Genomic DNA, 26,853 nt, shown 5'->3' on the forward strand with positions numbered 1-26,853 from the left:
TAACATTTTTTTCAAACATACTTTTTTTCCAAATGTACCCACTTAATTTTCTTTTCAGTGATCCCTCGATTTACTACTTACACAAATGAAAATATTTCAACATTTTGCACTTGCTTATCCATTTTGCATTCCTTAGACATTCCATATATGCAAAGTCTCTCTAAAGTAAGCTGCAAACCTTTTGCAGAAGACATGGCTCTTTTTTAAGACGTGTAAGCTGCTTACAACAGTAGTGCCATCATTTAAAAGTCTTGATAATGAATGAAGTTATTAATACATTACATATGAGTTAATGAGTTGTGACCAAACTGCAGTTCTGATTACCTGAGGAGGAGCTAACTTCAGGGAAGAGGCAGCCTTCCTTTCACTTCATCTTTCCTTCCTCCTCTTTTATAGAATTTAGGTCAATTAAAGAAACCCAAACAAAACATAATTAACCATGTCCTACATCACTTAAAATGCTACCCTGCTGCAGGAAGGGACAGATATTATGACTACACAGTCATGGCTAGTATTACTGGCACTCTTCCACATTTAGTGTTAAAGTGTAATTGTTAACAATAAGAACAGCAAAATCAGACAGAATCATGCCCACATTAATGCTCCAGAGGTGAAAAATGGTGCAACTATACCTCCTCAAGTGCTGGCAGCATTCACTGTGATACAGAACTTTCAATTCACTCAAATAATTACACAGCAAAGAGAGCATTTATAAATATTACTGAAACACACATACATTTAATGAGCACAAAATAATAAAAAAATTAAATTGATGTACATTTGGTGAATGTTTTATGTAGAACTTCATTTCCATGAGGTGTGTAAATTACAGGCTTGCAAAATCTCTGTGTTCTGATGTGACACCAAGACTCACCTGTTCTGATTACCAAAAGTTGCCTGTTCTATAGGCAAGATACTGTCTGGCCATGGTGCAGTCTGATTTGGAGGTGCCTGCTGTTGGCTATACTGAGGTCCTCCTATGTTCATTTCCAATTCAGATGGCCCTAATTAAGAAAAAATAACCATGTAACTTTTCTGAAGAGAAGCTACTTGCATGTTAGTTCTTTCAAATGAGTTACCTATTTTATGGTAAAAGCAAACAAAAGCATTAAGACTTCAGCAACATTACACTTAAAAGCATCATTATTCTTTTGTTAAAATTTCCTTTTCAATTTTGAGAAAACATGAGTATTCTGATAGTTCGAAATTATAAAATAGCAGATACAACATCGTAGATGCAAAAATGAGTAAGACAAGAGTAAGAAAAAGACTGTACATAGAGTCAGTATTATTATGCACTTGCTTTAAAGGTGATCAGGAACAATTATAATTCCACAGCATTTAGTCTAAAAAAACTCCACAGTCTTTAGTGAACCAAGGCAACCTCATGTTCTCTCTCTTTGGCCACACAACCGTGGAACTACAAAGTAGCAGGAACTGTCCATCTCAAAACATGTGTTAAAATTCAGCATTTTAGACACCTTCTTTCCCATGTCCACAGGAAAATTTCACTGTGAAATATGGTTCTTATTGAATCTGTAAATGAACTGAGGATTTCTTACTTTCTTTTTTTTCTCCTGCTTCATCTTTAACAATCCAGCGTGCGCCAAAAGGAACAGCTCCACATGGACTTACCCATATTCATGACCTGAGATGGAAGCATCTGCCTTGGGCCAGGCTGGTTGCTGGGTCTCAAGGGGATGCTGGCCGTGGGGTTGCGGATCATGCCTGCTTGCACCGGCCGGTTCATGGTGCCAGCCGTGGGCGCGCAGGTCACCCTCACCGCGGGAGCCTGGCTGCCCCAGTCTCCAGATGCCATGGCAGGCCGAGGGGCATTGCCACCAATCATTCCTGCACAAAAGCCAAACACACTCAGGTACCAGCCCATGATCAGAACAGCCTTAACACTACTGCTGCCTGAGGAAGCTGCATTTTCAGCAATACCAATGCAGTAGTTTCACTCAAAGCACACTGTACCACAACTGCCCATCCAGATGTGCAAAGCTGCAGAACGATGCCTTATGCTGCTTAGTTGAGGGACTGGAGACTGTGATACATCTTACAAGAGGAAGACCCTTTTATCATTTCCGAAATGCTGCTCAGGGTAAGTGTTCCCACATGCAGTCTGCAACAGGTGCTGAGGGTGTGTGGATAGCCTTAACTTCCTTCCTCAGGAAATGAATCACGTTTGCTGATGTGTGTCAGTGCTTTACTTTCCAAGCGCTAAGTGAGAATGGGGACTTGAGTAACAACATGTTAACACTAAACACACTTATAAATGAGAAGGATTGACCATCAATTTGTGTTCTGCAAACACCTTTTGGCCACTTCTTTCACTTGGAACCCAGAGCCTTCAGTGCTTCAAGGCTCACCCAGATGATCTCAGACCGATGTACAGTGCAGGGAAATTACTCACAGGAACTTTCCGATAGATGCTGAAGTTCATTACCGTTATTATAGGGGAAGTCCTCCCACATCTACTGTAAACAACTGATATGTTTTATTTACACTTGGAATATATCAAATACTACACTCTGACAGTAGCCAAAAAGCCTCAAGCAAAACCCAACACAAAAACCCCCAAGCCCCAAAGACGGCAGACACAGTATTTATGCATCTCATTTTTATATGAGTCAAGGGAGTAGATAAAACACTGATTTTAGGTTGGACTACTGGTTCAGACTGGTCTTTTCAGTTGCATTATGCAACATCCCTAAATGAATACTAAAAGCCACACAAACAATTATTACTTATCAGTTCAAATACTTGGTGACCTATAACCAGAAAAAAACCCTCTGAAGAGGGTCTTTGTTTCAAGTGCTGTAAAAAATTTGCTTTAGTGTTACATCCCCAGGTTCGGTCCATTTGTGTACATATTTTATCAGCTGAAAGATGTGCTGTGGTAGAGCAAGGCAGGGACACAATAATATTCTCTAACTTGTATACATAAGATGAAGAAAATCCTCTAATATGTATACAGATCATGAAAGTAAGAGGACACTTGAAAGAATACAAGTTGATCTCTAAACTGCTTAAATAAAATCTTCCAGCTTTTGGCTGCATGTCTCTTTTAAGACTGATGCCAACTAAATATACAAATTTGACACCAAATAGCCAGCTGAGAGGATTTACAATGCCCACTTATTTACTCAGAGCTCATACAGTGGTTGCTGCACACTTGCACAATCTTAGATTATGCACTAGTTGAAATAAATCCATCAGCCAGACTTTTCTTGTCAAACAGGCTATATGTTTGTTCATTATTAGGTGAACATATTGTTAATTGCAACATCTGATGGTTCCCAAAAAGGAGCTAAGGTTATTAAATAAAGAATAATCGAGGGCAAAGCCAATGTCATAAGGGCAACAGTATTGCCCATGATTTCATTTTGAAAGACCCATCTCTATAGGTAGGTAAAAAGCAGTGCATAAAAGGCAGGACTAAAACTATGCAGACACAGAAATTCAAAATAAATATGCCAATACATAACATCCCACAAAACATAACTGCTTCCAGACTTCATGGACAGTAATAATGTGCACTGGTATTAGCTCCAATGTTAAGCTGCACATGCTATAGCCCGTTACTCAAGTATATTTAAAAAAAAAGGAAAATCATCTTACCTGCACTGCTGTTGCCTAAAGTTCCTTGACTTCCTATCATCCCTTCATTCCTGCCCATCAGTCCCGGCTGAGGTATCACTGAGTAGGGGCTACTCGTTCTTATGGGTGGGAAAGTTCCTGCACCTGTTGGGTTCTGCAGTGTTATGTCAAGTGGTAAATTCTGGTTTGGTAATAACCTGCCCAGTTGCCCTGCTCGTGGGTTATTAAAAGCTAGACAGGAGGAGCAAAGAAAAAAAGCAAAGTTACAAGAATGGAAACTTCACTAGGTTTAAAAAAGAAAAAAAAAAAAAGGAAAAGAAGAAAAGAACCTAGACACAATTAAAGCTCTTGGGCTCAGCTATTTTATGTTGCATAATTTACTCTGTGTGAGAAACATCCCTTCTTGACATTTAAATATAAATTTAAAAATGGAACATTCTGACACTAAACACAAACCAGATATGACGTATATTTAAAAAAACTTTAAATTATACAATTTAACTGACAGAAGAGCCACTACAGCAAAATACACCATGATGTGATGTGCATACTACTGCCAATTAATCTTATACCTAGTAGGACTATAATTGCATGCAGATGCCATCCTGAGGCAGATTGTTAGGAATTATCTCAGTTTGGAAAGTTTTCCAGCATAAGCTCTACCCCTCAAGAAGTTTTCAAAATGAAGGACAGACTGACTCTGTATTGGATCCTATAGCCCCATTTCAACATGTCTATCTTAATTTTTTGGTTTTTACACTTTTTGTCATTAATGAAAAGAAATACTTCTGTGATTCAGCAACAACAAAAAATCAGTCCAGAAACAGAGTTGTGTCACCATAATATTCTGGTAAAAAAAGAACCATCCTTGATAGTTACTGCCACCTTTATGTAACTACTTTCTTCTGGCTTGTTCTTTTAATATCAGCCTCTGCAAATAAAACGGTGGACTGCCTCAGCAAAGTGAGTTCCAGACTGTGACTGGCAAGCATCTGGCTCAGCTGGTCTTTGGGCAATGTTCCAATGCATGAAAGCATCCTGTGTGCTCAACTAGTTCTCAAACATGAATCAAACACTGACCTTGTAGCTTTGATTCAATTTCCAATCATGCCCATAAAATACATGCAAGTAAATGAAAAATTTTGGTGAAAATATTATTTGCAATACTTTCTGATAGCTTCCCCTAGAAGAGGCTCTGATGTAACAGCATCCTTACAGCAACTTCTGTGTTTCTGTGTTCATCACATTACTGAGAAGTTAAATTAATACTTTCTTATTTTAGATCGAAGTAGTGTTACTTTTGAATCTGAAAACTTAGATGGGGTTTAGTAAGTTTGTTAAAATGCACAGAGATATCTCACAACAGAGGTCTCTGACTTTTATTTTATAAAATCAGACTACAGGAACTCATTGTATTTTTTTTAATATAAGTTCTCTGCCAGGTGTATTTGCTTATATGTGTGTACAGAAAATATATGACATCACATACACCTAATTCCTAACCATGAGATTTAAGTTTTATCTTGCCTCCCTGTTCAACTGAGCAAACAAAATTTACTTATGAAGCAAAAATTACTTTCTCAAGATTAGGGGCATCACAAAGTCTAAGGACTGAAGCAAAATTAAACTTCAGTGACAGTTTCAGAGCAGTTTGCTCCTGAAGTTTGACACATCACATAGATAAATGAGTTATTTTATGTGCAGCTTTGCCAGCACCAACTAATATTACAAAAAGGAATCCTGGAAATGTGGCACAAAATAACAACACAGTTGATGAGCTGTGATGGTGCTTAGATCACATCACCTCCTGCTTATTCTACTCTTTGTCAGGATGGGACTGAAGGAGGCTCCCTATCCCCCATATAACAGACTCTAGCAATTTGGTAGATCTAGCAGTCTTTATATTTTTCAACAGACAAAAATATCCGTCTGTTGAAAATAAATGTAATTCCTTAAAACCTGTAAAATTAAAGTTTATTTCATCAGAAAGGGTTATTTCATCAGAAAAAAACAACTGTAAAAATCCCCAAATCTCTTTTGGAATTGTGTATGATTTGACATTCATTTTGCATTGCTTTTTTGTGAACACATGAGAGGCCCCTCACTTCTTCTGTGGACTTCTTCTGTATGGTCTTCTATTGTACACAAGGCACAAGTTCCTAGGGGAATCAGGCACAGACACAAGACTGAGCCGGGGGAAAATATTTTAGGTTTTAATTTAGATGGGAAACAGGATGCTGCTTTTACCATGAAGCCACTATCATTTACAGTCATACTGTTACTCTACTGCCAGTAGCTTTGAAAGCAGATTTAAAGCTAGGCTACCCCTAGAAAGCCAAAAGGCTGGAAGGAACAAACAGACCTTGCTTCAGGAAGAGTATGCTGAAGACTTCACATGCACAGAGATTCCCTTCTCACTTTTGAGGTGCTGCTGTTAGTACCTCTATACTCACAAAAGCAAGTACATAAAACCCAAGCATCCTTCTCTGAGCAACATGGATAATAAGTGATAATTTAAGAATCTGAAGTGGCCTTAATATGAATCTACACACTAATATTTATTGATAGACTACTAGTATTTATCTAAACATTTCTAAGTAATTTGAGTAAATTTGAAAGTGGCTCAGTGTTAGTTTATTATTATCAGAATGGCTAAAAGTATTACCTAAACCCTATGTTTTATAAGAAAAAAATCTAGAATACATCTAATGAAGTAAATAGATGTGGTCATCCTAGCCAACAGGAGCAAAAAATGAACCAGTGCTTTTTTATGCTATTTTATTCAACCTTAGTACTTGATAAGACTCCTGTCTTCCTTGCTTTCCATTATACTATGATGGCAAACCAACATTTCAATGCTGATTTGTAAGCTGATTAATAAGGTTAAGGAAAGCCGTCAGCTGGAAGTGACTCAACTGAAAGCCACAATCTCAAATTAAAGTTGGGCATTCTTAATCTTCTGTCCTTCTATTAATCTTGTGGTTTTAGAAGAGTCTCCTTCATGCTTAGAAAAGCTTTGCTGCAAGAGCTGCCAGAAAGGAATGACCTGCATTGTAAGAAAATGCACGCGCTCTCCATGCCAAAACCCTCACAACAGCAGCGTCACCCACCAGCGCAGGAGGGGATGTTTGATTTGAGGGTACCCCTGAAAACGTCTCCAGGGACACAGACTTCCAGAGTGTGTGAGCTAGACACAGCTCCGGTGTGTTTGGAGCTGGGACGACCGCAGATGGCGCTCTGTCACCACACAACACCAGCCCGGGGCTGGGAGCTGCCCAGTTCCTCCCTGGCTGACCCGGGGGCACCAGGACCCCGCACTGGGGGGTTCCCGAGCTCGGTGTACGCGTGCGGAGGGCGGGGTGCACTCACTGCTCTGTGAAATCCTCATTGCTGGTTTCTGGGTGGCCACTGCCGCGCCGGGGCTGCTGTCACTGGTGAGCTGCATGAGGTCATTGATGATGGCTTGCTTGTCGACCGAGCCCGCTGGCACGCCTGGGCGGCTATCTGGGAAAAGCTGTGGTAACTGGCTGTTCTGCAGGTCATCCAGAATCTCTTCCAAGTTATCCAACTCACTGCCTGGCTGCAACAAAGAACACACAAACCCACAGTACAGCTCGCTGCTCGCCTGCTGTTGGCCAAGCCAGGCAGCCCCCCAGCGTCACAGCCGCAGCGGCCTCCGATGTGTCTGGCAACAGGCCTGACGGGGAGGAAGCTCACAAACCTGTTGGAAGGGGACTGGGCAGGCTTCCCGGGGCGAGTCTGCCTTGCTTCTGGAGAGCCCAGTGTGGCACTGGCACCCTTCAAAAGCCCCGCGTTGGGAGGTATCATTCCATACCTTGGGCAAGAGGGGGATTCCTCCCCGGGCACCCTGTGATCAGTGCTGACAGCAGGGATAACAGGAGAGCCAGGAGTGCTGAAGATGGGGGTTTATGTAGTTATAACCAATATTTCTTTCAGCACAGCTGTATTTCTAGTCTCTTTATGACTTGATTAGATGCATACAATCGAAAAGTTACTTTATGGCTATACCATCTTTTTTTGTTATATTCAAAACCTGAACACTGAATAACTCTACATAAGTTAACTGGCAAGATATATACATGGGATTGGGAATTTATTTTACTCCCAAGTTCCCATATCATTGAAAATAACTTCTCTAGAGTATGACAAGAGAAATCTGCATATGAATTTACATTAAATTCAGTGCAAAATTAATGACATATAGATGGGAGAAAAATTAAGTTCACCTTACACTAACATAATTACTGACCTGCTTGTTTTTCTTAAATATATTGATTTTCACTGGTATTCTCTTTTGTCAGCTTCTTTGTCTGAAAACTCTCAGAATTAAAATAATTTTCTGACTGAAATGTGGAAAATATTGCAACTATATTCTCCAATCCTAAACTCTTGATTAGGGTAAAACTTGGGTAATAATTAAGAACAGGGTTTCACTTTACTACCATCTTGAACAGTAAATAAATCATAACAGTATTTATAACAAATATCTACTCAAAACCAGTGTCTTCATTAGGAAATGTGCAATGAGAGAGGAGAGGCAGGGTGAGCAGATACCCGTGAAGGATGGGGAACTGAGAAATAACACCACAAATGTGCAGAACTGAAATACAATTCTTCCTGGTTTTTTTTTTTTTTTTTTTTTTTTTTTTTTTTTGGTCCTTCCCCACATCATGAACTTCTTACTGAGGCCACAGATCACAGGATACTGTAGAAATACCTGAGAAGGCTTTAAAATACCTACTGAGGTTCTCACAGGCTGGCTAGGAAGCACTGCACATTAGTCTGTACAGAACTCGTGCCACCACATCTAACCTGCTCCTGGGAAGTCTAGCTATTTTATTCAAAGGTAGCTAAAATGCCCCAAGGTTACACTGCTATGTGCTTTTTTTTTGGGTGGCTGACTGCAAATAATCATGGTCTTATTTTTTTATTCTTTCTACATCATGTCCTAGTCATATAAATTGTAGTATATAGCACAGAAGAGGAGGGAATTCACTCCATTAAAAGGCAGCACGTGGGTGATCTAGAGGCTGGTGTTATTAGCAAAATGGTAGGAAATCAGAGAATCAGAAGACTGGAAGAAATTTAAAGCCTCCAGGCAAAATCAGTGTATGCCATTCCCTATGGAAGTTCATACAGTTGCTTGTTAAAAGACATCCAGAGACAGAAAATCCACAGCTTCCCTGGAGAACTGGCTTCAGCACCCTGCCATCCTTACTACTCTTGTATTTTTTTTTCTCAGTCTCAATGCAAAATCTCTCACACAGAGATTAAGACCCTTCCTTCCAATCATATTTTGAATTTGGAGAGCATACTGTGTTACCCTTTCTTTTTATAACTTTTTCTGTATTTGAAAATATGTGCCCTTTTAGTGTTTTAAGCTGAAATGAATAAACAATCTCAACTTGTGAATTTTCTTCAGCAAATAACATGTTTTCTAGGCCTCTTATTACTTTTGTTGCTCCTGTGGATTGGTTTCAGTTGATCCACACTTTTGCTGAAGCCATCTCCAAGACAGGACTTAAAATGAAGCCTTATAGCTGCTGGGTAAAGCAGAAAATTTCCTCTACACATAGTATGCTTTGATGGCATATTCCAGAAAAGCACATAGTTCTTCTAATTACATGACATTTACTGATTCTCACTCATCTTGTCATCACTATGATCCCTAGAACAGCTCTGAAAAACTCCTATTTAGTCACTTCTCCCCTCATAAAAAAAAAAAAATCAGAGACATTATTCTTGAGTAATGATAATAAATAGCATTTATTCACCCTGAATGTTCTAACATTTTGTCTCTGTATCTCTTCGTTGCAGCTGAATCTGAATTGTGTCCTCCAGTGTGTTTGCAGACATTCAAGTGCCACACTCAGCTTTACCAAGCTCTATTGTCACATCAGGTCATTTAGGTTAACTAAAGCACTGAGCAGCTGTAGATGCTGCATGAGTCCTGCAGCATCTCCATTTTGACAGTGAACCCTTCAATAACCAAGTGTGTGGAGGGATTTCCAAACAGCTTTCTCACCACTCACAGCAGTTTTATCTTGACCATGCACCTCTACCTACCGTAAGGAAAAGGGCCTTGCTCAAATCTAAACACCTTGACACACTATTTCTCTTATGTCAACAATTCTGCTACCCTCTTGCTGAAGGAAAACAGGTTGGCTGGTCCAAGATTACCTGTTCTTGACAAATCCCTCTGATGACTCACTGCTTTCCAGGCAATTACAAGCAGCTGGGTGGACCCAGCACATCAGTCGAAAAGGCTGAGCCAGAAGGAATCAAATGTGATTACACGAAGTCTAAATCACTTCACAGACAGGTGATAAGCACATTCAAAAAGGCGCTCCAAGAGACAGCCATGAGTGATGATTATAGGAGCTGCAGTTTGAGCGATGGGAGATCTGGTACAAGAAGACCGCAAGAGCCAGGAGAAGAGACTGATATAGAGCATCATAAATTATAGAAGGATGATTCAGTACTCTTTGGGGGAATTAAGACATATGGCCTTCATTACTTGCATCTGAGACAACAGCAAAGGGAAGTTTAATATGTTGCGGGGGGGAGTTTTGGTTGGTTTTATGGGGGATTTTGTGTCATCTTTTCTTTTAGCATTCTGGCTACTGCAACTCTTTGTTCAAACACTAGATATATATATATATAAAAAAAAACAACCTCAAAACCAAACCTAAAAAAACACCAATGAAGAACATATTGATCCAAATGTGTCAGAAAACTGTGCTGCCTAAGGTGTTTTTAATTCCTCTCAGAAGTGGCAAAGAAAGGCCAAATACAACAGATGTATTACAACAACCCAAATACATAACCTTCTCCTTTTTTTTTCTTAATAATCAATATTAAATATTTCATCTTTATATTTTTATAAGGGTTCTCAACTGTTACAAAAGCTCCAAGATATTTGGAATTAACACCAATCTATGATGTTAGCATAAGTCTTTCCAGACTCACCCTCAAATGGCACCATATGTGCAGAAACTAGCATTAAAATATTTACTTGGTTAGATTAATGGAATTTTTCTTTTATTTATATTCTATATTTATTTTGTTAATGGCCTAAACTGAATTTTATGTAAATAGAAGGCACACCCTAAGCTCCCTGTGAAACAATTATTTGTCAGGAATTAAAAAAAAAAGGCATCTGGTAACGTGCTAAGCATCACAAGGAAGTTCTTGTGTGAGTATTTTCACTATGTCTAAGTAATGAAATTGTAACAATCTCTGTAGAACTTGGGCACTAAGTGCCAGAAAGTGTAAAACAAATAATTCTCAGGGATATTTTTGCATTTGAAAAAGTACTTATTTTATACCGTCATATAGAGAAATACAGAGACTTAAGAGTCTTACAGAATCTCAAACTTAAGAGCTTACAGAATTTCTTCCACTGTACTGAAAGGCAGCTGCACCTCAACATGAAGTTTGGTTTAGAAAAGTTGCTGTTTCAAAGCCTAGCTTCCATGGATTGTGAAGGACTGGATAAGATACTCAAGTCTCCGGAAATCTCCTTCCTGCCATGGGCAATGCTCATGGCTTGTGCTGTGGCCCTGTATTCTAAGGACTTACAACAGGATGTCTTTTGGTGGGGACACGACTTGAAACTAAACCTGACTTGCATAAATTTGAAGTTTAGCTCATCTTCTACTTCAGAAGTACGGGCAAAGCATTTGACCATAAGAGGCAAATGAAATCAAATCCTTGCTCCAAACTGGCAATAAATTAAAGGATTATGAAAAGAAGGGAAAAGGAAATGAGAAGTGGAACCAGTACAGTATTTTTCTCCCTGGTAACTGCAATAAACATAAAATTGGCTAGAAATCCTATTAAATTATCAAGCTATTCTATGACTAACATTTGAAAGCAGAACTCTAATTGAAAGACATTCAGAAAATGGAATCCCCATTCTAAGGTTTTAATAGAATTTCAAGAAGAAACAAATGTTCCTCATGAACTTAATAGATTCTGGACTATTAAACCAGAAATAGGTTTTTTAAAGATGAGTGACATGTGTAGAGAAAATATGTTAGTATTGGGAAGATACTGGTTTCCACTAAAGCCTGAGCACAGCAGAGTTGATAAAAGTATGTGAGGAGTTTCTGAGTTTTAGGACAAAAATGTACATACTTGAGATGATTTCTGGAACAGCATTTGTGCAGACTGTTGCATTGCAAAGTCCCTGTCAAACAGGCTGTCTTTATGGTCTACTGAGCAAAAAAGAGGAGAGTACACTTGTGGAGATTAGGATTTTGTTCCACGCTCCCCCAGGTGATTTCTCAGAGAACAAGCTACTCTAGCAAGGCAATATCTAACATTGGTCATGATGTTTCTCTAATGTTCTCCTGTACTTTCACTCTCCTTCCCCTCCAAGCTATCAGTCAGTCCTTGCCACATCCGACCACCTCCTGATTACTACAGGGCAGTGTAGACAGTCCTGGCAGTGGACAGTCAGGGAGAGCAGGAGAAGGCAGGTTTACTGTTGAGGGACACTCTCTTCCCTTTCTAACAGTGGTGAACCATATGAGAACTCGTGGTGCTTGACAGCAGCAGCCCTACTACGGTTGGTGCTGTGAAAAACCCTGCTGGGTGTCCTCAGCAGGTCCCTCTTTCGTCCCCTCCCCTACAGCTGCCGTAACTGGAACAGCAATCGGCCTAATAAAGCCTGATACCATCATCCCACCAAGGAAGGGAAAAAGGTACGGCAGGGCTGGAAATTTTCTCTGCCATTTGAGAAAGGCTTCCTGTCAGTTGCTGCTCTCTGCAGAAGAGTATGTTTAAACACACTACCTAGAAGACTGCTATTTTTAGTACAGTGGTGCACTTCAAAGCATTTCCTGCTCAGAAAGTCACACCAAAAGTAAAAGGAGAAAACGCAATGGCTCTGTTGCCTCCCAACACACTCTACTCCCTTGCAGAGGCCATCCCACTGCTGCTCTGCTGCAGTTTCCAGAGAAACTGCACACTCCAGTGACTAATTACTTAAAAATACAACATTCCTCAGGGAGAAGAAGTTTTAAATAAACCTGCAAAATAGGTAACACAAGCACATGGCTAATTTTTACATATGGGAGGAAGAAGGAGGGGGAAGGATGCAGGAGGATGGAAGAATTTAGCTCAAGAATCTGTGTTCTAGTCTTGTACTAAATAGTTCCAGCTTTGATCTAAATTTAGGCAATGAGCACTTCCTGTGGGAGACCATCTTCCAAAGCTGAAGAGTTTTGATGCTAAATATTTTTGGTGATTTTATAATTGGGGTAAAGTGGTTATTTGTTTAAAGGCCTGGCCTTCAGACAGTTAAACACTTACATTATTCTATATTCCCCACCATTTCCTCTCCTTACTCCATGCTGGACTTCTGTTTATTCAGCCCCAGGTTTCATTGCATTTTAAGTGGGTTTTAAAGTTCTGTTTACAACCAACAAGAGCAACAAAAGCCCTTCTGTCATTATCCAGCAGTCTTCAATCACAATGACAAGACTGACTGCTCCACACCTTGGAGCTGAGGAAGCCCTTACCACTTTATTACAACTCCTGCACTGCTTTGTGGTTTTCTGAACAAACCCAGCTCCCAGACCTTTCTGTACCTCCGGTTCTCTCTCTCCTGGAAGACAAACTCTGTCTTCAAATTTTAAGAAAAGGCAATACATCCACAGCCCGCACTTCAACCCCCTCAAATCCCTCCCCTGCCTCAGAATCATAAAGCCTAAAAATAAAAACTGAATAGACCATTCACTTTACGAAGTTCATCCTTCAGGAGACCTGATTTTCAACTCCTTGAGGTTGGCAATGCTTGTAGACACTGAAGTCTCTTTCTTGAAAGCTGGTTTTATAGTTAGACTCACGTTTACATTTAGGGTGAAAGTTGCCTATGGAAAAGTAAAGCAGCTAGTTTAAACTGTTCACATGTGCTACCACTTGTCAATGGGAACACCAGAAAAGAACAGCTTACCTCATCTGTTTTAGACACACATTAGGATTAAAAAAAAGTATTTTTGTGTGTTTCCATCAGCAATAAAAAGAGTTTGTAGGTCTACCTTGGACTAGACAACAAAGTTCTGGAGGGGACAGAACCTGCTCTCTGAGAATTGGTTCATAAGCTAAACTGTTTCTTGTGTACTCCACAGCGATCATGAAAGAGAAAATTTTAATTATTTTAGCAATTTAATTCTTGGGGAACAAACCATCTGAAGGCCATGATTTTGATCTATGGATGAAGGGCACAGATTTTTTTGTGATTACCAAATTTTACATTCTTGTCGAGTACCTAATTTGGAGGATTGAAGATCTCTGCTTTCAATCTAGTACTGACTTCAATGTGTAGGATCTGAACTAGGAACTGAAATCTATCAGACATTTTAAAAATGCACCATTCTTTCCAGTTTAGCTGTGAATTTCTTGATATCTGTATTTTTCTAGCCTAATGAACCATAAGTTCTCACAGAGAATCTAAACCCTACCTCTACAGACACTACAAAATACAGGCTTCTATTGAGAACTAAACTAACATCCAGGCTTGAGGATAAATCAGCGCAAATTTCAGTGAGGAGAAATTAGTACAATTTGGCTTGGTTTCCCCTAAAATGTGGGAAGGATTGAAAAACCACAATTGCTCCTACATAGTGGCAATAGTTGTCAAATTTTGTTGAAACAAAAGCAGCAAAGTAACCTTAGGAGTTGCCTGGATAACTGAGATTTTAACAATGCTGCATCTACACTGGAGCGGCACATTTGGCCTCTATGTTTTGTGGTTATGACCACTGTTGAAAGAACTGTCTACTAGTTATAGACTGCCAAAAGGGCAAATAAAAAAAATAATAATCCAATGTTGTGTCTCAGGGCTAAGAAAATGTCGTCTATCCCTCTTCAGCCTCACAATACAATATAGAAAATATAAACAAGAATGTCTTTATACACACATAATAAAAAGATACAATAGGTTAAAAAAATAAACAAGCTCAAACCTAGTCTGCACATTAGAAAATATACACAATTTTTAAAATTAAGGATATGGCTGTGAATTAGACACAGGAACACTTGCATTGTATGTGATCTGATCATGATTTACAAACTAAGGATTCACACACAGGGCTGCCTAGGCATTAACGACCAGCTGGGAGATTTGATAGTGTAGGACAAATCTAAGGATCATTAACTCCAGCTAGTTACAATCTTCTCGGAAAATGCTTTATACTAAAATTGATATTGTAATTACCCATTTATAAATAATATAAACAGTAACATTGAAATATCAGATTGCTTTCACTGTGTCCCTTTTTCTTGCAAAGCTCTGAAAACTGGAGCACTCCGGGTGATGTGGACCTGGTGCTTTTGGAAAGTGAATTCTGCATGAAAGCCAGTGACATAACACTTCTTAGCATAGGTCCCAACAATATACAATTTATTACTGTGTTGGGCAGCACAGCAACAAGTGATCTTGCGCAGAAAGCAAAGAAATTCTGAATGCAAAATTCAATGCAGATAACCTTGCACGAGGAGACATGATCCCTGCACTGAATTATTAATCTTTCACAGAAACTTGAGGCTGAATATAAAGAATTTTTAAGACTAAAAGAAAACACCATCAAAACCTCCAAACTGGCACAGAACTTGATTTGCTTTGATTTTAATTTGCAGGTCAAGCATAGTACAAAGACCAGTAACACAAAGTTGTTATCAGCCCTTTCAAACAACTCCTGTTCTTGAGCATGAACCTGTTTTCCATGGGAGGAGTGTAGCTTGCTATGCTGGGCTAGGTCAAGGACCCATTCAGCAAGCACAACAGCAGTTCAACCTCAGCCTGTGGGAAAAGCTGTCAATTAGGTAGCACTAACCAAAAGTCACGAGTATTTTCTCTTTGCCATCTGGGAAAGGCATCCTCCATTATCCATCTCCTCCCAGGCAGAGCCTGTGCTTTTACACAGTGTGATCATCACAACTTAGTAACACCCACTGGGAAACTGAGCGAAGGCTGAATTTCAAAAGACAGGTAACAGCCTCCTGAAGTGCCAGGATGCTACTATTAGTGGAGGTCAGATGGCAGGAATGCAGGCCTGGAACAAGTCATTCACACATAATGCAAAAATTAGCTTACCTGTTCATTAGGCTCAAAGCTTATCTCTTCTTTTTCCGTCCTCATAGGTATTAACTTTGTGCTACCGGAAGGGTCTGTCTTACTGTCCAACCGCTCCAGTTTTGGGGGTATGTCTGGTAAACCAATATCTTTAGTATCATCTTTATCTAGCAAGTAGCGAAGTAGTGCATTATTATTCTTCTTAGGACTTGCTGGCTCCTGTTTAACAGTCACCTCTGAACCAGGAGCTGTGCTACTGGACTCCTGGTTCAGTTCTTTGCCTGTGGCCTCTGCTGTGAGCTTGGCCAAATCTACAGGAGAACTACTGTCCTGCAATAGTCTGTGCAAAATTTTATGCTTCTCCTTGAGCGAGGTTCCGTGTGCTGAACCAGACCCAGGCAACCCTCCCGTGGAGTCCTTGCTAATGTCTCCCATGGTACTGGACAAAGGTGAAGGCTCCATCTGATCTGATTTGGTGGTCAGCAATTGTAAGAGCTTTGTCTGGCTTTTTCCGTCGTGCAGTTTATTCTGTCCATCAGGTCTCTCGCCACTGACAACCGGCGGCATGTTGCTATCGCTGTTGTCTTTCTGTTCTCCTGAATGGCAGCTGCTCTCTGCTTGTCCAGTTGTACCTTCTGATTGCTCCCCATATATTCCAAAGCAGTCTTTAGAGTCCAGGCTTCCCATTTTGCTTAGCTGGGGAGGATTCATATTCACAGGGGAATTTTGTAAATTTCCCATTTTTAGGTCAGGTGAAGCCAACGACGATCCTAGAGAAACGCCGTGGCCCTCGCTGAGGGCCTGAAGTGCGTTCAGGGAACTGTTGGTGTAGTTATGGCTATTTCCTGTGCTGCTGCAGACTCCCACAGGTGAATGTAAGCTTCCTGCAGGGGAGAACTGACTGGGTGGGATGCGAGGACTTCCTGCCACTCCAGGGCTCACACGATGCCTTGGGGAAAGCATAGAGTTTGGCTGCCCTGGGTTCATTCCAGGGCTGCTTTGTGAGGGGCTATTCATTTTTAGTGCATAGTTACTACCCTGAGGAGTGGATGCTTGTATGCTCGACACATGGTTCATTCCCCCTGAACCACCAAACCTGCCTGCTGGCATGCCCACTTGCTCCTTTGGGCCATTTATGGCAAAATTTATATTGCTACTGATGGTCATATCCTGACCTGGGTTCCCACTGCACATGGCCTGATGGGCAGGGCTGCTGGAACTAATTGGGTTCAGTATCTTCCCCATTCCTTGTCCAGTCAAATCCTGATTCATTCCACAGACATTCTGCTCTCTATGTGGCAAGAGGAAGAAAAACAGCCTGTTAGCTAAATGACAGTGGCCAACTTGCAATTACATTACGGAAAAAGAAGCAAAACCCCAAACCTCACTTTAAAATAACACAAAACCCCTACAATCAAAAACAAATCAACAATTTGACAAAAGTGATATGCAACTCTCAACGGGGCTGAACATTAACAGTATGGCTTTTCAGTACCTCATTAGAAAACAATGAAAGAGAGGAAAAACAAAATTAAACCTCATTTAAATGACAGTCACTAGAAATGCTGATAGGTTACAATTTCACACTCCCTTTAATGCATCTCTCCTCTACAATTTGGCAAGAGCTAACTTCTAGAACTGAAACAAATCTCATCTGAAACATAAGACCCAACAAATACATGTTTTACAAGACAGCTGTGGACAGCTGTTTGCTGGAGTTTTGAATTTCTCTAAGTTAGCCCCACCACAAGGCTAGAGTGGGCTATTTGCCCACCAAGTTCATAGTGAAAAGAAAGTTGAAAAAGTCACATTTTTACACTGCCAGATTATTTCAATACTGTTCCAAAACAGCCTGTGAGCCAAGGGAACTACTGGATACTTGTTCAGAATGAGAACAGTCTGTTAGCAATCCAGTCCTGCACAGGCATTTAGGAAAAGGGGAGAAGAAAACAAACCACATACACAGGAGCTGAAACTCATATTTTAGAGATGTAAGCCACAAGACAGAAGAAACAGAAGAGAGAGACACACACACACAGAAAAAGCTCTTGTGAGAGCACCTGAAGGTCACTTTTCTTTTCCTCAGTAGATTTAAATTAGTTTATGGGAGGATGTAATACACTTTTTATTCTGTGCTAAAACTTAAATTAGAAAAATCAGATATATTCCCAAATGCTAAAAGCTACAAAAGAGACAGAATCAGGTAGGTTAGAAAGGAAAAAAAAAGAGATTCTGACCAAAAAAAAATCAAATCAACTCTGGTCTTCCAAAACCAAATGCAAATGGAACATTCTTAATATGCATTCTCCATGAGACAAAAACCATTCCTATTTGCACAGTATAAGTAAGTGCAGATAAACTTCTGTTTTGCTAAAGCATGAGTAGTGAAGTAATTGAAGAATACAGAGTAGTGAATCTTCTTATTCTGTATTGGTTACCTTAGGTGCAAAGGTGTAAAACATTAACTATAAAAAACGGGTATTTTAAAAATCTTATTACAAATACAGTAGTACCGGCACTCTGCTAAAAAAAGTGCAAGAAAATTTATGAGTACCATTTAAAATTATTAGTGCTTGCTTTTTAAAATTTAATATTTGGCACTTAATAAAATATTAGGTCTATTCAGCAATCCAAAGAAAACAAATTGCAGACAGCTTTTGGTCAGATCAATCTACAATTTCTATAATATGGTTTCAGTTATAATTATGTTTAGCACTGTTTTTTTTCTCTCAAGAAAAATGATACAGAGGATTGGGAATAAAGCCAGAAACAAAATCTGATACAAATACACCAGGACATGCAATGACTTAATAAAAATTGTATGTTGAAGTTCTGATGTCAGTGATTACTCAACCCTGACTTTAGCATATTATTGGCTGTACTTTTTGGAAAAAACCCTGAACTAACTGCAGTGACACTTCTTAGGATTGGTCATATGAGAGCCACTAAGCCAAGCACCAGAAAAGACAAGGCATAAAGGGAATAAAAAGATTAAATAACACTTTAAGTGCAGTCCTAGTAATCATAACATGTTCTTTTAAGAAGAATCAGAACCAATACCAGAATGTGAACAACAAGAATTCTACGTTTTCTAGGTTTAATTACAGTTGGAAAGTTTCTTGTATCTACTATGCAAAATACAGGAAATTAAAACACTGAAAGTAAGAACATGGCATTGAAAATCCAGCATGCCATTTTAAAATTCTGAAATAATCTTACAGTCTTTTCCTGCTACAAGCGTTGATTTCAAAATCTTGCTTTGTTTCCATGATATCAGTTCTGGGTCAACTGAAATCTTTAATCAGCCTTAAACAATCTATTTGCTTTGGCAACCTTGCACTTTGCATGACTCTTAGCAGAGTGTGGATGTAAGGAAGTGGCCTTACCTGTGAAGCATATGCAAGGAGATTACAAGCTGAGGTTCACTGGTCGTCTGAGAACGGATGAGCTTGCTCTTCGTTTGGGCAGAGACGATGGTGCCATCCGACAGGGAAAAGCGATAAACAGGGCTGAAGGCCAGCCCCTGCCTCAGCACTGCAAGCAAGCACAACAACACAGGTAAACTAATGAGAAACTGCAGGGCAGGTAGCTCAGCTGCTCAACATCTGATGCTCAGCACCGATACTGCAGATGCAGTGCTAATTAAGCAAAACAAACAAAAAGAGCATTTTGAAAAGAAATAGATGCAATGCGTACAAAGAAAAAAAGGATCCCACATGCTGTAGGTGATCAAATGAAAATCTGTAAGGAGTGACAGCAATAACAGGAAGATACTATGAAATAGAATGTATTTCAGGAGCAGACAGGAAATTCTTGATGTCCGTTTCACTTTTCATCAAATATGTGTCTAATTCCTTTTATTCCTGAAACACTTTTTCATTGTACCACCTACACCTTGATGATTTAATATAAATGTCCTTATTTTTTAGATCATGTGTTTCCATTAGCCTGTATATTCTTCTCCTTATTGCCTGCCTAAATTGTCTTGCAAGAGTTACTCTCAGTAATTCTTTAATTTAAAAAATGCATAAACTCTTATATGAGAACATGAGAACATGAGGAATGAGAATTGGAAAGAGTAATTTTACTTCTAAAAGAACAAATACAAAATATATATATATATACAGCTCAAAAAAATTAAAAATAAAATTACCTAAATCAAAACTGGGGCTCTGCTACCCCTTCTCAGTGTTGACTGCATTTCAGGTTTGGGGTTTACTTCACTGTACACATTCTGCAGCCCTTTAAGTTTTTAATGTAAACCTGAACTTCAACAAATTCAGTTCTCTAACTTCCATACTCCCCTGTGACACTTCTTCAATGAAAAATTAAAACATGTTATGGAAAAGCAAATCTCCCAAACATTTATTTGACTGTTCACTCTCCGCCATCAATGAAACAAGTGCGGTCACTTACAATTTCTAGTCCAAAAGCAATCACATTAGGATTGCAGACAGACATGAGAGAAGTAAAATACTTAAAAAAATTCATATAATCATTTATGGAAAAGATAGGAATTAAGCACTACAAACAATTTAATTTCTTGTTTTTTTCATACGTATATATTTTCTGTGGGGTTCTTTCTCTCTTCTTTATATTTAAAAATTACTAACATCATGTGATCTTCATTTCATTGCTAGTCTTTTAATATTTCCTGTTGTAATGAAATGACGTGGTTTTCCAAGTGTGGCTTTTATTTTTCTGGTCTACAGAGCTGCCACATTTTCAGCCTTGCAAGACTGGTTACGATTGCTTTCCTTCCCTGTCCCCCACTGTTATATATTGTTCTGCAAGGTTGCAAAGTATTATCTAAGCAGTGAGAAAACAGGAAGCACAATTTAAACAACCAGAAGGGGTTTTTCAGAGTAAAAATGTAACGAAAAACAAAAACCTACAACAGTGAAACAATACAAAACAAAATTTCACTGTTAGGTATGTCATTGTTTCAGTTTAACCTTTGGGCACCAGAAGGTCCAAAGCTCTTAACTTTAGCATATACCACATCAGGAAATTCCAGTACTCAATGCCAACAGGATACAAGTGAAATCTCTACTTAAATCATTTTCCAAACTAATTCTTTAAGCAAACAAGAATGTTTCCATATTCCTCTTGAGGAAATGCTATTTTTCTGACTGTGGCCAATAACAACTTACCATATATTCTGCATTTTACACTGAGAGATAATTTTAAAGCATGTTTTTTATTGTATATCAAGCTAATGCTGCATTTTTTTCACACTGTAATGCTGGATTACATGCAGGAGATCATTACTTTCTTTGCTTCCATTCTCAAACCACAATGACTTGAAAACTGCAAGCACAAAGCCCAAGATATGACTTGTTTTTCTTCTCCATACTGCAGGGCAGGGGAGCGAAATATTTCAGCCATTATTCCTCTTCAGTGCTGCATCATTTGTAGGAAAGTAATTTCAGAGGTTTTTCCTCCTCTTACCACTCACTCTTTCCACTTTGACAAGAAGAAAAGTGCCCTCTCATTTAGATTAATTCTACAATTTACATGATGATCCTAAGCCACAACTGCAAAATGATACAGTGTAAACTCCAAAACACTTACATTTTCACCACTTCATAGAAAGATTAAGAGAGGTCTCATTCAAACCTTAGGACCCAGTGTAGCAGCTGCTAATTTGGTCAGGCATAACTTCAAGAAGACTGAAATAAAGTGCTAGGATGCCATAACACATACCCCTAAATCATCTCTGGCACAAATGGGTCCTTACCTGCAACTGCTCTCTAAACTCCTGGGGTAACTTTAATTGCATACTGCCTTCTTCAGTTCTGTCTGAAATCACAGCACAAGGCTGTGAATTTTTAGCACTTCTACTGTATATACCCCCAAAAACTGCTATCTAAAATAACACAGCATTTCTGTGACCCCACATTTCTAAAACACCACCTGAAGATTTCAGGAAAGCAGAACATATTAAAGAACATTTAACTAATGTCTCATGACTAAAGCTCTTTTTTGTTGGTGCGTATTTGGTGGAATAATTTGATATTCCAGTTACAACTTCGTATCCAAGATGACATGTCTGTTGCTTAATGATCATGGTAAGTATTTGTTACAAGCCAGCTGTAAACCCTGTTCTTTAAACATGAACCCAAAGAATGATGCTTCTGTACTGGAAATGTTCCAGCTATTCCCAACTGGTTTTGAAATTATTTTCCCATGGACTAGATAGGGTTATTTGTTTTTATTAATTTGGGTCTGTGTTACTAGAATTAGAAGTATAAAGGTTTTATGAAAAATCCCCACCCAGTCACTACCACAGAAATCTCATGGGGACCATTCCAAAGTGCAGTACTTTCCTATTTCTTACCTGCCATAATCTTGATTGAGTAGAAGTGCTTGTGGTATATCCTATAACACTTATCAGCTAGATACAGTGCAACAATGTAGGTTTCCAAATAGTATGAGAGGTGCAGCTTTGGGAATTTACACTTAATGTTTCTCACAGGAAATGTGACAGTAAAAGTCGATTTTTGTTGAGAAAGGGAATACAGGCAATGAACTGCAGGATGTGAGTTGAGGTTTTGAAGAATAATGGTCAGTGAACATTTTGGTGGACGACATGCAAGAGTCTTTCCTTCCAAAATTATTTTGACATTTTGAAGATTTAAAACACACTCCAGGACAGCAAGTTCTAACAAAAAGGCTGAAACAACCAGTGAGAATGCTGAAGACCTCCCTAGAGACCCATCAGAGTGTGTTAAGTAAAACAGCTTGAGAAAGGGACTGTCAGTAGCTGGTGATTGTTCCCTCAAAGCATAACAAAGAGAGCACAACCTAGAGATACAAATGGCAAATAGGCTGAATAGGTTGAATATATAAAGTGCTAAAAGTATGAAAACTAACCTTCCTGGTGATGCCTCTTGGCAAAAGATATTTCTCCCTCATGCTGCGAATGGAACCTCTGAATGCATCTTCTCACCAAATCTTCCCAGCCAGGTTTCATAGCTGCTCGCATGGTACTTGTGTCCAATGAAGTTATTTTGCCTGATATTAGATACATTAGAAAGTATTTGTTATAGCAGTTTCTCCAGTGACGAAAAGGAAATAAAATTAAAAACTTCTACTCTTATTTCACAATACCTTGAAGATCCTGGCGTGTAGTAAAGCTCTCTGACGAAGGAAGAAGTGGTCTTTCCTTCATTGGAGCTCTTCTTGCAACACAAATCAAGCAAGACTGCAAATCTTAGAGAAAAATGTTACTTTATTTAATTTTTATGGAAAGGGAAGACTTTTGCATCCACAAAGACTTCAGAAATACTTTAAAAACATTTCTTAAATCTATTTAGACCAAAAAATAGATTTTGTACCAATAAACACATAGACGTAACTCAGTGGGTTTGTATCTTCATTACTTCCTAAAACATTAAATAAAACAGGAAAGGTGGGTTTGTTTTCTTTCAGAAGAAAAATTAACAAGGACTCCACCACAATCCATAAGTATTGGCACATGTTTATGAATTTACCTGTAGTAGCTCAACCACTCAGGAAGTAAGTAATAAAAGAGAATATACTGCACACGCAAAGAGCACATTTCTTCAACACTCACCACTCTGTACTTTCTAAGACAAATTTCTTAAACTTGCCTCAAATGCTTGCTGTTCCTGAGAACTCACCTTCACAATAACCATTTTTACGTACCTGAATACTTACAAAACAATCTGAGGAAATTTACCTGCTGAAGTAGTAAATGGTAAAGGAAATGGTGAACCACGATTGTCTTTAAATTCTAAGAATTCAAAAAATTGCCCTTTGAAGCCTTCTCCCTAATCAGCTACATTTTCCCTACAATTTCAGCAATATAAAACTAGGGTATCTCTTGTTTACCTCCCTTTGAGGTAAACAGAATTTCTCTCAGTTCATTTAACAAAGAAGTGCATGCAAGTATATACTCTCATAGCCAATACAAAAGTACAGGTAAATTAAAAAAACCTTAATTACTAAATTAACTACAGTTAAATTAAAAAAAAATAAAAACAACCTAAGAATTTTTCCAATTTTAAGACTTAGAGGTCACTTTATCAACTGCTCTGAAATTGCATTTACACAAACTGGAAATGGTAATTACCTTCACCGTCCTCCTTGAAAGAATTTGGTTGAGAAACAGCAAAGCACTGCATAGTTTCATATTTCTGATGTGCTTCCTGGTTATCATGGCCTTCCTCAGAATCAGCCAGAGGTTTTACCAGCATCCGACAATTGAAGGTATGGCTATTACGCCTAGGAGTGTCACCAGACCAAGATCCCCCATTCACTGAGCAAAAGCAAAATCAGATAATGAGACAAATCTGGTACCAGGCATTTCTGCTGCTTATCCACAGGAAATTAATCAAGATGTTTTACAAACCGGTTGGGAAACAAGCTCATATAACAACAACAGCAATTTAATTTTAACATTAAAGCCCAAACCAGCACATAACTAGGTAATTTATAAAATTAACAGAATTTAAGAGCACTGCTAATTTGTTCAGCTATTATGTTTTTTTTTTCAAGCGACTTAAAATGACATAGTAGAAAAGCAGAATAAAAGTCTAAATGCAGTAATATATTGACTTTAGCCATTTACATTTTTGCTTCTTCAGAGTATATAAGTACAGTAATAAAATGCTAAAGTGAATTGAGTAATACTTTCTAAAGTGCTGTGAGTAAATGAGGAGTCCGATATTGACTTTCTCTTTCTTTCATCTCCTCCAAAACTCAATGACATTAAAAGAAATATTAATATGAATCCAAAAATGGCTGCAACTAACAAAAACAGTTTTTTAAAGGTAAGAGTAAGTATTGCTGAGAACAAAAACATTGAAATAAAAATTCTAACATAAAGAGGTTTCTGATTTTCCATTTATATTTCTCCATTCCTGGGCCATTTTTGGAACAAGCAGCCTAGACAGAGAACTAACAGAGAGTTCACATAGCTAATGCTTTTAGTGGATCACTCTGGAGATCCATTAAAAAATATCAGCTAACATGAATTACTAAGAGCAATTTTAACAAAGAAGAATTTGAAAAGAGTGGAGGATGCTTTTGAGAATAATATTAATCATTCATAGTCTATATATACATTAAAAATAAATAATGTACATGATGAAACTGTAAGTAGTGTCAGGACATTAACTTAAGTTATTGAAATGCTGACTTACAAAACCAAAGTTAAATAAGTAATGGTACGGTATCAGGAAAAGTTATATACCTAAAGATTTTGGCAGCAGGATTTTGACAAATTCATTGTGGTCCCCTACATGCAGGATGCTGTATATGCTTGTGTTCATCAGCTCTTCTTGGTTGTACCTCAGGTACTGTGTCACATTCTCAGAAACAAACACAACATTACCTTCTGGGTTCACTACAAAGAAGAACCCATCTAGGGCCTAAAGGGGAAAAAAACGGAAAACCAGAGAGAGAGAGAGAGAGAGAGAGAGAGAGAGAGAAACACAATAGCAAACTATCAGATTAACAAAATACACAGAAAATAAATACTCCATTCAGAAGACATAACTGAATCTTTCCTCATCCATCCCAGTTCTTACATTATTGTCTGTAAGAGCAAAGGACGCATTTCAGATTGAGCATCTATCTCACTTATATGACACCAGTGTAAAAGCACAGAAAGGTACACACCTTGCTAAATAATGAAACCCACAATCTGCAAGTATGATTGCAGATGGTAGAAATATATCATCCCTCTAATTTTATGTCATATGAGCAGATAAAGGGGGGATACAGTTAAACTTAAAAAGCACCACAGCTTTTTGTCTAAGCATTCAATTAACAATCTACACAGACTTCTGCAGCTTTGCCTGATTTATTCACCTCTCTAAGGATTGGCAGGAAATCACTAGAAGAGCTGTTAGTTATTGTATCTCCAGGGACAGAAATAAATTAGAAAAACAGGCCACCCACAATTCATTGTGGGTCAAAACCAAGTATATCCAAACTAAATCTGAACACAGCTCACTGCAAAACAGTCTGAACAAGGAGGAGCTGCCACAGCAAGCACAAGGCAATTTTGATTTGAACCGACTTGTATACTGTACAACTCATGTGTTGGTCTTAGCAAGCACTTCTGTCCACTGGTTACAGAGAGATGTTTAAAATATCACACATTACTAAGCAGTTAGCAAATCCAGACAATAAAAGAGAAGGCTAAGGATGGACTTTACTTCTGCCTTCAGTCACCTAGCAGAAGGCTAAAGAGAAGGCAGAACCAGGCTCTAGGTTTGAGGTTCACATGGGAAGAATCAGATGCAACAGACACAGGTTGCAATTCAGAAAATTTCATGGAGATAGAAGAAAAAAAAATGCACCATGAAGGTTGTCAGATATGGGAAGAGGCTGCAAGAACACCTTCCAGAGATATTCAGATCTTGGCTGGACTCAGATCTGGGCCACCTGCTGTACTCAGACCAGCTTGCAGTGGGATGTAGGAATACACAATCTCCAGAGGTTCGTCCCAAACTAAGTTAGATATTGATTCTGTACCAGGGGAGGGTCAGTGAAAGCACAAGGCAAGAGGAGCAGCTGAGCCAATGGCTGACAAACACTTTCTTTGTTCTATTTTAAAATTAAAACATAAAAACCCACAAATAAATGTATATGCGTATACTTTCCCTGACTGCCTCTAAATTAAGATAAACCAGGTCTTTTTTTCCTCCTGTTGGCACAAATTCTAATCTCTGACATTGTTTTTTATTATTGCCTTCTTTTTGTTTCTCATAATTTTTGGTTCCTCCTGTTGATACACTTTCTTTGTGAGCTCCAGCCTTTATATGTATTTTCTTAACATTCATTACATTTCCTGCTGAGTAGTATTTATTTTAACTAACAAAGATTTACAAATCAGTTAATAAATTGAGGCTCTAGTATAATTTTCAGCATAATAATTTCTAGTATAATAATCAGTATCTCTGTTATGGATTAGTGTCTTAGGCTGCATTTCACCATTTAAAGCCAATGTAAGCATAGCCTGTTTGATTCAGTACTTCCTACATCACAACAGCAACCTGTACTGTGTGAGGCTATGAAGAGCTGGAGCAGAGAGCTGAGTTTGCTGAATACTAATTAAAGAAAAAAAAAGATGCTAGCCACATCAATCTCCAGCTGGCCAACCATAGAAGCCA

The 26,853-nt window shown here is 38.6% G+C and overlaps 1 protein-coding gene across 2 annotated transcripts in view; it reads right to left on the minus strand.

Moving 5' to 3' along the window:
• Positions 1–26,853, minus strand: part of NCOA2 (nuclear receptor coactivator 2) — a 187,418-nt gene that overhangs the window by 21,751 nt on the left and 138,814 nt on the right. For both annotated transcript variants that reach the window (XM_053940986.1, XM_053940996.1), the window contains 10 exons: positions 24,927–25,104; positions 23,805–23,990; positions 22,820–22,921; positions 22,583–22,723; positions 19,093–19,240; positions 15,728–16,997; positions 6,973–7,183; positions 3,625–3,834; positions 1,636–1,851; positions 875–1,004 (listed from right to left, as the gene is read on the minus strand). In XM_053940986.1, coding sequence (XP_053796961.1) covers positions 875–1,004; positions 1,636–1,851; positions 3,625–3,834; positions 6,973–7,183; positions 15,728–16,997; positions 19,093–19,240; positions 22,583–22,723; positions 22,820–22,921; positions 23,805–23,990; positions 24,927–25,104 — 2,792 coding nt within the window. The remainder of the gene's footprint in view (positions 1–874; positions 1,005–1,635; positions 1,852–3,624; positions 3,835–6,972; positions 7,184–15,727; positions 16,998–19,092; positions 19,241–22,582; positions 22,724–22,819; positions 22,922–23,804; positions 23,991–24,926; positions 25,105–26,853) is intronic.

This window comes from Vidua chalybeata, chromosome 1 (assembly GCF_026979565.1).
Source record: "Vidua chalybeata isolate OUT-0048 chromosome 1, bVidCha1 merged haplotype, whole genome shotgun sequence".
Lineage (NCBI taxonomy): Eukaryota > Metazoa > Chordata > Aves > Passeriformes > Viduidae > Vidua > Vidua chalybeata.